Genomic DNA, 17086 nt, shown 5'->3' on the forward strand with positions numbered 1-17086 from the left:
AGCATCCAGCCACCCTGGGAATCCCTGTGCAGCCGGCGGGGCAGAGAATGTGCGGGGCTGTGCAGAGATTCCCCTCCTGATCCAGCGGGTGGCTGGTGCGGGGATCCCCTCTGTGGGGGGGGGGGGGGGGAATCCCCGTACTATGCGTGCGGGTGGCTGGGTGGCCCTTCTGTGTGTGAGGGGGGGGTATCATCCTTCTAAGGGGGCTAGTCGTGGTCAGTCGGGGACACCCCCTCCTGTGGTGGGGGGGGGGAGGTGGGTGTCCCCATCTATGCGGGCTGTGGGTGGCCTCTCCCTCCTCTTCCCCCATCCCTCCCTCTCTGTCCTCCGTGCCCCCCCCTCACCCCTGATCCTGTGCCCCCCCCCTCCCCGATCCCGTGTCTCCCCCCCTGTCAGAAGCCCTGCTTTACTCACCTGAGGGCTTTCTCCTGCGCCGGCCGCGATGAACACCCACCTCCTCCATCGCCGAAGTCCCGGTCTGTGTAATTACAGTACGCAGCTTGGTGACGTCACCAAGCTGCGTACTGTAATTACAGAGAACACGAGACTTCGCGATGGAGGAGGGAGTGTGCCGCTTCCGCCGCAGGAGAAAGCCCTCAGGTGAGTAGATCAGGGCTTCTTACAGGGGGGAGACACGGGATCGGGGGGGGGGGGGCACGGAGGACAGAGAGGGAGGGATGGGGAAGGGGAGGGAGAGGCCACCCACAGCCCGCATAGATTCGGACACCCACCTCCCCCCCACCACAGAAGGGGGTGTCCCCGACCGACCACAACTAGCCCCCATAGAAGGGGACACCTGCCCCCCCCCCCCCAATGCACACACAGAAGGGCCACCCGGCCACCCACACGCACAGTATGGGGATTCCCCCCCCCCCCCCCCCCACAGAGGGGATCCCCGCCGGCCACTACCAGCCAGCACAGAAAAGGAGCCCCCCCACAGAAGGGACACCCGGCCACAGTTAGGGGGCATCGGGGGCAATGGGGTTGGGGGGGCAGAGGCACCAGCAAACCTAGCTCCCTATACATATGACTCCCTAGACCTGGCTGCACATCTGTCTCCTATACACCTGGCTGCACATCTGTCTCCTATACACCAGCAAACATCTTGCTCCCTATATACCTGGCAAAACATTATAACTATTCCTGGCTAATACATCTGACTAACTATTCCTGGCTAATACATCTGACTAACTATACCTGGCTGCACATCTGGCTAACTACACCTGGCTGCACATCTGGCTAACTATACCTGGCTGCACATCTGGCTAATACATCTGGCTATACATCTGGGTCTTATACTCACCATTGGCATGCTGATCCCTCACTGCGTACCTCTGATAGCTTCTCCAGTGCCTTCTTCCATGTCCCTTGGCGGATTTTGCTTCTCCCTTGGCGATCACATGTCCCCCGTCGATCGGCGTTGATGGCACCAATGTCACACAGCATCATCAAAATCTCGCAGCAAACACTTTTTTTTTAACTGAATTCAATACAATAACCTGTATTGAATTCAATATATTAAAAAAATGATTGCAAAAAAAAATTGGTTGAAAATTATTGGAAATTAATTGAACCACTTTTTGCACAGAAATCCTGGGGAAATAGAACGCCAGGGTGGTTAACTTTCCGCCCAGCCCAAAATCTACTGAGAAGTGGTGCTCAATTTCTCCCCAAAATTGGCATTAGGGTTCCTTCACACTTTGTGCATTGTGCTTGCTTTTGCACATACACAAATTTAATACATGCATATTAAAAACACATGTCCTAAGGCAAACATACCTGAAGGTTTGAAAAAGCCCTTAAAATGAAGAAGCAACAAAGTTTCACTTAAGGACAGTTAGCACTGAGGATGTAAAACTAAAAAAATTGACATATCAATTAGGACCTAGTAGTAGCAGCAGTAGTAACATACACTATTCATATAAAACTGTCCACTGAAAATAGAATAAACGAAAGGGAAAAAAAAAAAAAGCAGAAGAGATAAAGCAAATGTCAACACATGATACACAGAAAATAAACTAGAGGTGAAAATAAACTGATTACAAACAATTGCATCTATCCTCCTATGTCTAGAAATGACTTTTCTATTTCTGCTGTTGTATTTTCTGTGTATTAGCTAAGAAAAGAATGCTTAAAGGGACTCCGAGCAGTGCAGAAACTATGGAAAGATGCATATCATTTTAAAGCTCTTTCTCCTCTTTCCAATGATATATAAACCGCCACCCTACGCCTTTTGGTTTTCGCTATTTTCGCGATTGAAATTGCAGCGGCTGCGATTTCGATCGCGAAAATAGAGAAAACTAAAAGACGTAGGGTGACGATTTAGGGGCCGTCAGAAAGAGGAGAAAGAGAGCTTTAAAATGATATCCATCTTTCCATAGTTATATTGTATTACACAGGGTGACTTTCTCCTAAAGTCAGCAGCTCCATTCTGCTGAATGGAGCTGCTGACACTGGGGAAAGTGTCGTCCTGTGTAATACAATATAACTATGGAAAGATGGATATCATTTTAAAGCTCTCTTTCTCCTGTTTCCGACGGCCCCTAAATCGTCGCCCTACGCCTTTTAGTTTTCTCTATTTTCGCGATCGAAATCGCGGCCGCAGCAATTTCAATCGCGAAAATAGCGAAAACCAAAAGGCGTAGGGTGGCGGTTTATATATCATTGGAAAGAGGAGAAAGAGCTTTAAAATGATATGCATCTTTCCATAGTTTCTGCACTGCTCGGAGTCCCTTTAATGTTGTATTATATGTTGACAGTCTTTCAGTGTCCCAGAAGCTAAAATACATGAACTATTGACCTTTTTTTAATATATCCCTTGCTCTCAGAAGCCATTCTCTTCCAGGAAAAGGTTTTCTAGCTTTAATTCCTTATTGGTGAGGGTTATTCTATAGTTTAAAGCAAATGGGATTTGGTTTTGTTTTTTTAAAAAGAAAGCAGATACTTGCCTAAGGTTAGGGAAGGCTCTGTGTCCTAATGAGCCTTCCCCCTCCTCTCCCGGTGTTCTCGTTCAGGCGGCAGCTCCTCCATTCAAATCCCCTGCCACGGCGGACTTCGGAAGTCTTCGGGAGCCGAGTGTACCCGAAGAAACGCGGCTCTATACTGCCGCAAGTGCATGAGAGAGGGCGCTCGCACAGTATAAAGCGCCCCGTCCTCAGGAGCACTCAGGTTCCCGAAGACACCATCGTCTGGCGGAAGGAGCAGTATTTGACCAATTTAGTCAAATACTGCTGCCGGGGACAGAGCTGCACTAAGGGCTCCGGGAGAGGGAAGGCTCATTAGGACCCAGAGCCTTCCCTCTCAAGTATCTGGTTTCTTTTTTAAAGAAGCGGTTCCCATTAGCTTTAAGCTTAGTCCCTACTTGAGAGAAACTGTCACTTGCATACCTAAATATTAACCCTTGCAGGCAGAAAAATAATAATAATAAAAATAAAAACACAACCTAGTTATTTGTATGTTTAGCACTGGACACTGACACATTTCACTTTGGGTATCCTTTAAAGAGAACCCAAGGCGGGTTTTTAAATCTAAAAAAAGGGACACAGAGGCATGTTCCCATCTGCAGGACATACCTCTGTGTGCCCCGATCGCTGCTCTCCATGCCCCCTGCACCCCCTCTAGCCTCCTCTTCCCCCCCCCCCCCCCCCCCTGGAATCTGGCGACATTCATAATGTCGATAGACTAGGGGAAGGGGCTTCACGCTGCAGGCTAAGGAACGCCTACAAAACGCCCCTTTCCTATCTATCAGAGCCTTCTAACAGGCTTTCTGCTGCCTACTACCCTCCTCTACCCCACCCCCTCCTTGTCAATCAGTGCTATGCTATCGCTTCTTCTCCAGCGTTGTGACCCCAAAGGTCACCAAAGTGAAAGTGATGGATGGCTGCAGATAGGAACTGCGGGGAGAGGAGGTAATGAGCGCTGCCTGGTCCAGCAACCCCCACGGACCAGGCAGCACTTTTTTTTTGGGGGGGGGGGGAGGGGGTTATCTGTAGACAAGTAAAATACATATAGCATTTTTTTTTAGGTAAATCATTACAGAAAGTGAATACCAATTAAAATAAACCTGGAGCATACAAGGACTTCCATTACATTTAGTACTGTATTGTAATTACATTTTTGCCAAAGTACAAAAACACTGCAGGTTGCATTTTTGGGGCAATTGTGTTTCTGTGTTATTCAATACAATTAAATGTGGATTTGCAAGTGCACCAAAAAATGACTACATTTTTCTGTGCACTATGTGATTTGCAGTAGCAATAAACCATTAGATTAGCTTGATGATAGTAATGGCCCAAAGCTAAAAGCTAAATAGAGATTTTTATAGTTAATATAAAATAACCTTTTTTTCCCCCGGGTACCCAAGTCTATATAGGCAGCTTACCTGCTGAAGGATGTGTCTCTCTCTTAGAGTCATTAACCTCCTGTGGAGCTCAACTAATTCATCTAGATATGCCTAGAACAAAGAATAACAACATTAAATAATACTCTGCTGTCCTAGTTAAAACAAAAAGAAGATAATCATCCTCTACCCCACTGAGCTCAAACAATATAAGCATTAGAAATTCAAACATTGCAGATCAAACAAAAAAGGTAAAAATTAGAAATATGCATATTTAATTGTGTTCACTACTAAGAACTCTTGGGCTTAAAGCGGATCCGAATGATGAAAAACTAACTATAAAAAGTAACTTGTCTATATATCTTATCTAAAGTTTAGATAGTTTACACAGCAAATCTAGCGGCAAATAGCTTCAATAGAATATGATTATTTCTTCCTGTGATACGACAGCAGCCATGTTGTTTATAAACATTACACATAGGTAAGCTTATTTGCATCTTCAGCACTCAGCCTAATTCCCCCTCCTCCTCCCCTCTGCCTCTGAAATCTCTGGCTAGTAATACCTCCCCCTCCTTCTGCCCAGACTGAGCTCCCATGAGCCCTTGCTACTGTCTGAAAATGCCAAGGCTCTCTGAAAGGCTGTGGGCGAGGCTTGTTTAGCTTATAGGGAATTAGAGTATTAAAACAAAACAAAAAAGTATTTGGCTTGAGGAATGCACTATAAACAATAGGAAAGGAACACAATTATGCAATGAGTAAAAGTTCATCTCGGATCCATGTATATATATATATATATATATATATATATAGATAGATAGATAGATAGATAGATAGATAGACAGACAGACAGACAGACAGCTAGATAGATATTAAAGCCCCCAAAGCCCAGTGCACTGTGCTACATTAGAAAAAAAAAGGTTCCATAAATCCTTACATTTAAAATAAAGGTGGTGGCCGATCGACCATCCGATTCGATTATTATCGGAATTTGATGAAAATCGTTGCCGCCAAGTGCATGCCTGACTGACAATGCCTCCAATTTAGGGCTGAGATTGGTCGCATTAGTCGATCAGACATGCTGCAAGATGTAGGGCCGACTTGCTCAATCAGGTGCGCAGCGGTAATTACGAGTGATAATCGGAACGAGCTACAAACGCAACAAACCCCCTGTCGCTGTTCCGTGTGTGTGTGTGTGTGTGTGTGTGTAATGGATAAATATGCTTTAATGTGCATTTATACATTACCTGTCCTGTGTCGTGGGAGCCATCTATTTTCCGCCTCTCTTCAATCAGCCGCATACACCCTGCCATCACACACAAGCTACACTGGCAGCTCGTATACAGATAATTGGAGAAAGATGGACGGCCACCGGGACACAGGACAGGTAGTGTATAATTGCACATTAGGGCACATTTATACATTACACACACAGCAAAGCGGAGGATGCGGCGGGCTCGGCCAATTCCAGAGAGATTTCATGCTGAAATTTATCGGGAATCGGCCTATGGTGTATGGGCACCTGACAGATTTCTCTCCGATCAGAGAGAGATTTGTCTCTTGGTCGAATCCGCCCATCATCGCTACATGTATGGCTAGCTTAACACATGGCCACGACATTCCTTGTCGCACTTGTTTAGAAACAATTACCATGCACTACTATTAAATATATCTGTGTTAAGGGGTACTTGAGATAATCTTTACCATATAGGGGGCCATTTGGTGAGCACAGACTTCGAAAGGGGTACAGAACAATAAAATGTTGAGAAACACTGTCACATTTAAAGGGAACTCTAAGGTGAGAGACATATGGTGGCTGATATTCATTTCTTAAGCAATGCACATTGCCTGGCTGTACCACTGCCTCCAATACTTTTAGCCATAGACCCTGGCCAAGCATGCAGATGAGGTATTTCTGACTCAAGTCTGACTGGATTAGCCACATGCTTGTTTCAGGTGTGCGATTCAGACGCTATTAACCAGAAAGGTCAGCAGGACTGCCAGGCAACTGGCATTGTTTAACCACTTCACCACTGAGGGGTTTTACCAATAGAGCACCAGAGCAATTTTCACCTTTCAGCGCTCCTTCCATTCATTCGTCTATAACTTTATCATTACTTATCACAATTTAATGAACTATATCTTGTTTTTCCCGCCACCAATTAGGCCTTTTTTAGGTGGGACATTATGCCAAGAATTATTTTATTCTAAATATGTATTAATGGGAAAATAGGAAAAAATGTGGGAAAAAAATCATTTTTCAGTTTTCGGCCATTATAGTTTTTAAATAATGCATGCTACTGTAATTAAAACCCATGAAATGTATTTGCCCATTTGTCCCGGTTATAAAACCGTTTAAATTATGTCCCTATCACGTTTGGCGCCAATATTTTATTTGGAAATAAAGGTGCATTTTTTTCAGTTTTGCGTCCATCCCTAATTACAAGCCCATAGTTTATAAAGTAACAGTGTTGTACCCTCCTGACATAAATATTTAAAAAGTTCAGCCCCTAAAGTAACTATTTATGTATTTTTTTTAATTGTAATTTTTTTCATTTTTTTTTAATTACAAAAAAAAAATGGGGAGTGTGGGAGGTAATGAGTTAATTTATTGTGTATAAGTAATGTGATTGTATGTTTAAAATGCTTTAGAGTGTAGTTTTACTATTTGGTCACAAGATGGCAACAGTAACTTTTTTTTTAATGCGACCTCCAAGCGTCGTTCCGGACGCTTGGAGGAAGTACTGGGAGGCTGGTAAAGTAGTTTTTTTTCCACAATGATCGCGCTGCTTATCGGATAAGCAGCAGATCATTGCGGGGCTTAGATCAACGAATGGACTTTCCCGTTCATTGATCTCCGGGCGAGCGGCGTGTTTACCCGCAGGAGTGCGCGCTATAGCGAGCGGGAGCGCGGGCAGCGGCGGGAGCGTGGAAAGTAAGGATTTCTCCGTCTCTGGGGGTTAAAGGATGGAAAAAGGGACGGAGAAATTCGTACGGGCGGGGGTAAACTGGTTAAAGGACATCCGAGGTGAAAATAAACTGCCGATATAAACAACTGTATCTATCCTCCTAAAAATGACTTTTTTTTTCAGATATCCCACGTTTTATTTTAGATTTAAATCTAGTTTTTCAATTTTCATTGTTTCATTGCTTCTCTGACACATGCATTGAAGTATGTCAGCACTCAAATCTATGAACCATTTGACCCTTTTTATCACTTTCCTTCTCTCAAAAGCCATTTACTGACAGGAAAGTGTTTTATAGCTGTAATTCCTTATCAATGATTGTCATGCTATAGTCCAACCCAGACAGAAACGGTCACTTGCATACCTGATGATTGACTCTTTTAGGCAGAGAACGGAAAAAAAGTATCACAGCATAGTCATTTGTGTGCTTGACACTGCTTGACACTGTACATCAGGGGTCCCCAAACATTTTGGGTCGAGGGCCGGGTCAACATACTTCAGACTGCTGGGGGGCCGAAGTATACATAAAAGGATGTAGAAGTCTTTGCGGGCCAGACAGTGAAGCATACCCAGGTGACAACTTTCCGTTCAATTGGACAGCAGTGTCACCTACTGTGGAATTTGATTGGAAACCAGAGAATCAGTGCTTTCTGGCTTCCATGTGGAAGGGTGGTGCCAGCACTGCTATTCTATATGTGGACTACCAATATTTAAAGATGTAGCTTACCGCATCTATAAGTAATACATTTTGTGTGTGGGGGCCGGTAAAAAAAGCCTCAGGGGCCACATTCGGCCCGCGGGCCTTAGTTTGAGGACCACTGCTGTACATACACGTCTGTCTCATGTCACGTCACCTCGGTGTTCCATTAAAAGGGAATAAATAATGCAGCCTCCATTTGTCTCACCTCGAATTCCTTTTAAATCACTCTCACTACAAATAAAGTAGTAGTTATAACATGCTACGATGAAAATGCTCTGTGCTGTACATAGTTTTGCCATCACCAGCAAGATGCAAACTCCCATGCAGGCAAAAGATACAGAAGGCAGACATCAACTATGGCAGTGATCTGCAAACTTGGCTCTCCAGCTGTTAAGGAACTACAAGTCCCATAATGCATTTGCCTTTATAAATCAAGACTGTGGCTGTCAGACTTCTGCAATGTATTGTGGGACTAGTAGTAGTTCCTTAACAGCTGGAGAGCCAAGTTTGCAGATCACTGAGCTATGGGAAAGAAGCAACAATAATAACCTACTGTGGGGAGCATGTCTGCTATTGCAAGATACAGATAAGATCACATTAATTTGAAATATGCTTTAAGTACTGCTGCTCTTCTGCTTCAAAGATTTCAAAAGTGTATTTAATGTTTAATTTAACACTTAAGGTGCGTACACACGCACTACATGCAGCAACGACAGGTCCGTCAGACCCTCCTGCTGGGTGGACGTTCAGCCGACAGTAGTGCGTGTGTATGCTACGCTTAGCGGTTCGTTCAGAAACAGCCTTATCAGTCCGCCGACAGTGCATACACACGTGCTACTGTCGGCTAAAAGTCCGCCCAGCGGGAGGGTCTGACGGACCAGTCTTTGGCGGCCGTAGTGCGTGTGTAAGCACCTGTACTATTCCAGAGCAATGTGAGAGAAAGACTGGATTAGAGCTATAAAGCACCTTGGAACACAACTTTAAAGTGGATCCGAGATGAACTTTTACTCATTGCATAATTATGTTCCTTTCCTATTGTTTATAGGGCATTCCTCAAGCCAAATACGTTTTTGTTTTAATACTCTAATTCCCTATAAACTAAACAAGCCACGCCCACAGGTATTCAGAGAGCCAAGGCACTTTCAGACAGTAGCGAGGGCTCACGGGAGCTCAGTCTGGGCAGAAGATGGGGGAGGTATTACTAGCCAGAGATTTCAGAGGCAGAGGGGAGGAAGGAGGAGGGGGGGGGGGGGGGATTAGGTTTTTTTTTGTTTAAGATGCAGATTAGCCTGCTTCTGTGTAATGTTTACAAACAACATGGCTGCTGTTATTATATCACAGGAATAATCAATCATATTCTATTAAAGCTGTTTGCAGCTAGATTTGCTGTGTAAACTATCTAAACTTTAGATAAGATATATAGACGAGTTACGTGTTATAGTTAGTTTTTCATCTCGGATCCGCTTTAAGACTGCACTGCAAAAAGGTCTGCTTCCTGGTTGGCAAATTCTCTCTAGTGAGGACTCATTAGAATACAGTTAAACTTGCATCTCTACATCATTAGAGCTTAGAGCAATCTCCTGCTCTGTGATTAGCTTCTGAGCATTAGGCTGCATACGCACATCCAGTTTTGATTAGCCAATGGTTGGTCATTTTTACCACTTCTATATAATATGAGAGCTTACTTACAATCTGTTCATATTAGGCAAAATCTGTTTGCCCTCATACTACACAGAGGTGGCAAATTGATCAGTATTTAGCCAATCAAAATTGGATGTGTGTATACACACTTAGAATCACCCCACCCAGTAATGGTCCAACTACTGGTCTGACACAAGAGGCACTATTACCAATATCGATTATGTAGCTGCATTCTGGAAATTCTTTCACTAGTGACATATCAGCAGCCAGGAAACAGTCAGTAAAACACCTATGTGAATTGGGCCAGTCTCTTCACAATCTATAACGAAGCAAAGCAAAGCACAGATAATTTATTTTCCACAGGAATTACCTTAGGATACCTCAACAAATCCATATAAATAAGAACCCTTTTGTATCATGTTGGGGTACACAGAGCTGTGTTTATTATAAGCCACATGTGGGATGGCGAATCTCCCTCTCCTGTGCTACAGGTGATGTAGGTCCCATCTTTGGTCATGCAACTAAGATTGGCAATGCTCTTCCAACTAGAAGCATTGGTAGAAGTGATGATACTAAGCCTGACAGGAGTGGCTGTGTAACCACATACACAACTACTTACAGGACACCTAAAAGTTATATGGTGGCTGCCATATTAATTTCCTTTTAAACAACTCTAGTTGCCTGGCAGTCCAGCTGATCTCTTTGGCTGCAATAGTGTCTGAATAACACACCTGAAACAAGCATGCAGAAATTCTTGCCACAAACCTGTGATCTGCATGCTTGTTCAGGGATTATGGCTAACAGTGAGTACAAATGCAAAATCCACGGAGAATAGCTGTCAAGGCGTAAACTCCTGGACCTGGGCCGGTGCCAAGCCTTGACCGGATTGCTCAAATGGTCTAGGTACTACCAAATCGAAGAAAGAGGCAGCACAGCACTGGCTGCAAACTGTTGCTGTATCATGGAACAGACACTACATGTTATGGACAAGCAGTCCGTGCACAGTCTATGCACAGTAATCTGATCTTGCTTGCTGAATTACTGTCAATCAGCAGTAAACGCAACGTTTTGGCGGGCCACGAAAGCAACTTTTAAAAGTGATCAACCCTTGTCCATTCAAATGAACGGAAGCATTTTTAAACAACGGGTACAGCTTTTTGCGATGTTAGCATAACCGTTACAGTAGATTCCTTTGTTATGTTTTGGACGCCGCATGTCGCTTCCAGGATGGCTGCGTTTGGATGGTTCCCCCAGGGAACTTAAAACACAACGCGACAACAAGATGCCGAACGCTCTGCTCTGTAGAAGAAACATCATAACCTAAAAGAACTGCAAGAGGACCACTGCAAGCAAGAATTCTCATATCAAAGTTATGGACAGCAACTTAAAGTCAGATATTTACCTTATCACAGTCTCCGTGTTTTATTTGTTTTTCAGACTTGCTCTGTTTAATGGGGCTTTTTACTTCTAAGATCTACAAAGACCAAAAGAATAAAAATGACATCTCAGCTTAGAGAAAAACAGCATGTATGCAGTTTAAACACAGCACAGGCATTGGATGGAAACAGAGCTGCCTTGATTTCTTCAGTCTATGAGCAGTCATGAGAGGTTACATACTAGCAGATTGGAGGGAACCCACTGGTAAACATCTGCAGTCACAGACAGAAGTGTGAAGCTTACAGAAAGGAAATACTGCCAGATACACAAAGCTAAGGTAAATAACCATAAGCTGTAAATTCCCAGTCTGGCCTCTGGCGGGACTGATAAAAGCTCTTGACCTCTGCTCTTGTACTTTATGGTTTCTGCCAGACCTGTAGGAATTTACAGCCGCATTATAAAGTAACAAGTGGCATCTTGACAAATCAGACCAGGATATCCAAGGAGAGCAGTGATTATTCATATTTAGTGCAGTTTACCTCTTACAGAAACACTGACAGCAACAGGTTGCAGTCCTGTGGTCATTATACTATTCTGCTCTCATCTTGCACGTAAAGATGATGAGCACTGTGAAGGATAGACTTCTTGCTTGCACTAGCAGTAATTGTCTTCCTTACTTAACAGGTTAACTCTAAACCAATCCGCAACAGATTAGGACCAAATCATGGGAAGCAGTTCTACCTTATGTCCTGGAAACAATCTAAACTATGCAAATTATTTACAGTACCTTCTTATTATTATTATGCCAAACTATAGGCAGGATACACAACGTGCATTCAAAACAGTGGAACACCCTGCATGCAAACTGTTTTGGAAGCGAACATCCTCCACTATGATAATTGTGGTGCATCTGTTTTGAATGCAAGTTGTGTATCCTGCTTATAATTAGGCTCTGCACATCTATGCTGCAAGTCATTCAGATGTAGCCTGTTTTGGGAAGTGCTACCACCTCTCCTCACTGTATAGTAGTTTTATGGCCCATACTCACGGGCTACAATTGTCGCCGCAACCACGTGGGGCGCGCGTGTTGCGGCGACAGGTCGCCCATGAGTATGAGGCGCAACACAGGCGCGCACCCCGAACCGTCGCTCGTCGCTGCTGTCGCCAGGCGATTGGCGCGGTCAATCGCCTGGCGACAGTTGCCGCGCAACTTCGCCGCAACTGTCGCTAGTCCTCGTGTGTATGCGAACTAGCGACAGCAACCAGCAGAGAATACCCTGAGCTTCCGGCCGGGGGATGAACATCAGCGACAGCTTCCGTCGCATCAGTTGCCAGGTCCCTCCGCCGTGTGTATGCGGAGGGACCTGGCGACGAGCTGTCGCCTATCTGTCGCGCACACGCTCCCGTGTGCTAGCGACAGCAACAATTTGTAGCCCGTGAGTATGGGCCATTTAGAGATTAAGCACAGCATGTATCTATCTTCCTACGCCTTATGGCATCGGCATAATTTATTGGTGGCCATTCCGGCTTTGTAGCACCACTAGGGGTTGTAGTTCTTATTTATGAGAGACAGGCTCCGGTACACCAAAACAGCAACCTTTAGTGGCTGGAGGGAAAGGCCTCACATGGACATAATCCTATATTATTAGGTGGCTGAAGAACAAGATATTTACTACTTAAGGTTCTGTATCTTATTTGCTTTTTACAGCAGCACCACAGAGGAGATTTTGTGACATATGAAAAGTATGGTTGTCATCTCTTTGCAGTCACCTTATGTGTGCCCTTTACAGAAAATTAGTATCTATGTTATTATTCTTTTAAATAAAGCGGGTTAGAGCTCCATCAAATTTTTACTGCTGAATACTGAATTTTTACTACTAAAAATTTAGCATTCAACATTTTTTTTCTGGAAATTTTCTCTGGCACTTTACTTATAATATCTGTGGTGGTTATTGGTTGAGTTTTCCTCTGGATGCATTTGAACTATCAGCTGGCATACACATTATATATCTATATTGTAAACACACCGTATTCTACTCTTATGCAGTGCCCTTCCACAACAGAGACAAAAATGTATTATATTTTCTATTATTGAAGCAAATACAATGTTACTTAATATCAAGGTACTGTATTCAGACACAGTACAGCAGTAAATGAAAATTAAAGGATATTTGAACAAGGATTATACATAGTAATGTAATTCATGTAAAGAAAATGTTGTACATATTAGGAAACAATGTGTTAAACTGAATATAGGTGTAGAATACGTCAAGGTGAACAGAGATGTTAAAAGAAAATTGAACATTTTTTCCTTTAAGGCAATAAAGTCCTTATTTGAAGCCAGCTAGACACAGCTGCCAAACTCCCTCGTTTTTACAGTTACAAAATGCGGAAACAGCCCAGAATCTCATAAATTACACCTCGGTTGAGTGCTGTGGTGTTATATGCTCCATAAAGACTTCAGCTGAATACTTGTTAGTAGGACGTGGCAACTAAATAAATTATGTTGATCACCGTTTTGCTACATGCAAGTATGAGGGCTAAACAACAGAGGCATGTCACTTAAAGCCCTAAGCTCCCAATTTTTCAATGCATACAATAGTAGATTTGGAATATTAGCAATCCAATATGTTCCTAGCACTTATGTACTTTTTGAAATACACATATTAAAAATACCCACTTAACTGCATAAAGTAGCTCCTTATTGCCGGTAGAGTTCCTTCTCTAGAACAGAGCAGATTATTAGACCCAGTGCATGTCCTGAGGAGAGATATTAGCGCTTTGTGGCAAGCACTGCAACTACAATTTAGCAGTTTTTCCCCACTAACTGTAATAAATTGTGTAACCCTTCCCACACCATCCCCAATGTCTATTTAAAAGTTACATGCACCACTTCTCATCACTGTGCTCTGCTTGTAATAGGAAACAATTTACTCAGAACATGTTGTGCACTGTAAATTATGATGCATTCCACAAAATATGGATTAAATAAAACCACAAAACTTAACTAGGGATAGGTTTATAGACGATTTATAGACAATTTTACAGTCTATTTTTACTATGTAATTTTACAGTCTATTTTGGGGGACAGGAGTCAATAGGAAAACAGAGTTAACGGTAGAAACTCCAGTTTTATGATGCTTGCATTTTGGCATTTGCAAAATAATAAAATCACGCTATCTTGAAACAAGCAAAAGGGCTCAAACCCACTAGCAGCCTTTTCTAAGCGCTAGTGATTTGAAAAAGCTCTTGCTAATGCAATGCTATGGGGGATTTTTATAAAATCACATTGCTCTAGTGGGATCACACCCATAGCATTACATTAGCAAGAGCTTTTTAAATCACAAAGTGCTCAGAAAGGCACTCCTAGTGGGTTCTAGGCCTTAGACAAATATTAAGAAAACTATATTCCTGTCCAGGTTATCACTATATATTTTATCAAGTGTAACAAAGATATAGCTAAGTAATACAGAAGCTACTGCTATGCCCACCACATAGAGACTACATTCTGCTCTGTTCAAACTATTCATGCAGGATTGTACGGAGTACTGAACCATTTTTTATGTGGAAGAAATGTATTGGTGCTACATTTTGCAAGGAACTGGAATTACCATAATAGTTTTGCATATCTGAACTTCCTGGCAATCAGAACTGGGTGCAGACTGAAATGGGAATGCCATTCAAAAATCTTTTGTGTACACTAATATATATCAATTTGTTTACTAAAGTAGAACTACACCAAGCATCCCATATGAATCAATCCCAGGATCTCAAACATACAGCTTCTTGGTAAGAACTTAGTGGCTGCTATATTACAGCAATCTTTTAAAAAATGTTTAATCATACTGCTGATTTTTTGGCTTCCGGATTGTCTGGGTAGATTCTGGGTAAGTGATTCAAAACGTTTTGTAAGCAGCTGAGCAACCCAACAGCAAGATGGGAAGTCTACAATGACCACTTCAATATTTCTCCCACTTCAGGTTTTTTTTTTTGTTATTTCATTTTAAGTTTAGATTGTCACTATGAGCATTGTATAATTCATTCTCTACACATACGCCTCAATTCACTAAGCTTTATCAAACACTTTATCAAACGTTTGATAATTTACCTCATGGGTAAAATCTAATTTTGAATTCACTAATGTATTATAGATTTATCAAATATTCTATCGATAAAATGTTCAATAAATTTATAACAACTTAGTGAATTCAAAATTAGATTTTACCCATGAGGTAAATTATCAAACGTTTGATGAAGTGTTTGATAAAGCTTAGTGAATTGAGGCCAAAGTGCACCAATAGTGGAGTGAAAAGAATGAACCGGAAAATTGCCATGTAACTGGGTGTCTGTAATTACATTCTCCTTATCCCTTTCTTCTTCCTTATAGGACAGTGGAGTAGTCCACTTGATCAAGCTCCAGGCAAAACCAATTTTCAGAACAGTCATCTGGAGTTTGACCTGGATGTAGTGCCACCATCTGTCCACAACAGGACATAACTACTCACTTTCCTCATGCCAGTGAGTCCATTTGTGAGGATAGGGGAGAGTAGGATTGGATTCACATCTCACTCTTGGCAGAACAAGAACAACAATAACAATAATATTTATATAGCGCTTTTCTCCCTGGGGACTCAAAGCGCTGTGACCCTGCATTATGCAGTCTCAAAGGCTAGGGAAAAGAGGTGAGTTTTTAGCCTTTTTTTAAAGCTGTCCAGAGAGGGTGCCTCTCGTACTGATTGTGGAAGTGAGAAGAAGCTAGCATGGTGACCTCTTGGTCAGGTTGTTGGTAACTGGGCTCATATTTCGGAATTCCCAAAGCTTTAAAAAGGGAATCACCAAGCTCTAGTAGCAAGAAAGTGATGGGGATACTAGAAGATGATTTCTTATATAGTGTTAACATATTCAAGACTAATATTTCTTCCTTAAGATTCACAGGCGGTATAATAATTATCTTAGATAGTACCGTAGATAATATGGTTTATTTTTCAAATTATATAAAGTTTAACAAATGGGGACCGTTCTAAGTTTTATAGGGAAATGTATACAGTGCCAACAACTTCCGCAGCAGGGTCCAAAACAGATTGGGGGGTGGAAGGAAAACAAATGAGAAATTATCCACCTTTGGCTTTTCCAATAGCCAGCTTCATTATTTTAAAGCAGTGTAATCCTATAGTCTGTCTTCTATGCCCGATATCTAAGCAGTCAAAGAGCTGCCGTATGTTCCTCAGCAGAAGCCAGGAAGACTCCTGTAATTGTGATCCTAAGGAATGGAACACACCATCTGAAACTTAAGTATTCTAATGCTCCGTACTCTCTGCCCGATGGGTCCAGTAACATCCCCTTGACTACGGTCGTTCAGCGACGCCTCTTCCTGCCAGCAGGTACATGTCACATGTCGGAAGCGAAGGAGACTTCAAGCGATTGAGCTACCTTGCGCGGGACTCATCGGGTACCTTAAAGATCCCCGTGACCGTCTCTATTGCCGACTCTAACAGACATTTGCGTGGTCGTGTGCCTGTACCAATGTTGTGATATCATGGAAACGACTGCTCTGTTCTCAAATAAAAATCGATTGTCAGGAAAATCGCGACATGGGTACATAGCATAAGTATTCTCTTCATCATGTATCCATTTTATTTTACTGTGGGCTATATTTATCTTTTTTGTTTATTTTTCTGTAATTATCAATGCTCCGTATTTTATTTTCTTTAATGAATGATATAAAATAATTTAGGTTATCTACACATTCTGAATATTCACAGTATTGAACTTGTCTCTGTGTGCCATCATAGAAATGTGATGTGTTTGAGACCCTGTGTTATTTTGCAGGAGCATGGCAGCAGAGGACACAGACCTTGCTAGGAAGTGTTAAATGTAAAGTTACTTGTGGTAACTGGTGTACAGGCCTCTCAGATGAGGAAACACATGGTAACAGATATGTAGGTGTGGAAAAGGGCTGTAGTGTCCATGACAGTACTGTCAGCTTTCTTTCATATAGACTGCGGTACTGAACACTCGAAAATGTATGCGCTCAGGAGGGGCAGAAAGGAGTGTTTCTCACAGTGC

At 42.6% G+C, this 17086-nt stretch overlaps 1 protein-coding gene across 8 annotated transcripts in view; it reads right to left on the reverse strand.

Moving 5' to 3' along the window:
- MLLT3 (MLLT3 super elongation complex subunit) overlaps positions 1–17086 on the reverse strand; it is a 371915-nt gene that overhangs the window by 16671 nt on the left and 338158 nt on the right. For all 8 annotated transcript variants that reach the window (XM_068234412.1, XM_068234413.1, XM_068234411.1 and 5 more), the window contains 2 exons: positions 11046–11117; positions 4382–4453 (listed from right to left, as the gene is read on the reverse strand). In XM_068234412.1, coding sequence (XP_068090513.1) covers positions 4382–4453; positions 11046–11117 — 144 coding nt within the window. The remainder of the gene's footprint in view (positions 1–4381; positions 4454–11045; positions 11118–17086) is intronic.

Source organism: Hyperolius riggenbachi, chromosome 1 (assembly GCF_040937935.1).
Source record: "Hyperolius riggenbachi isolate aHypRig1 chromosome 1, aHypRig1.pri, whole genome shotgun sequence".
NCBI classification, from domain to species: Eukaryota; Metazoa; Chordata; class Amphibia; order Anura; family Hyperoliidae; genus Hyperolius; species Hyperolius riggenbachi.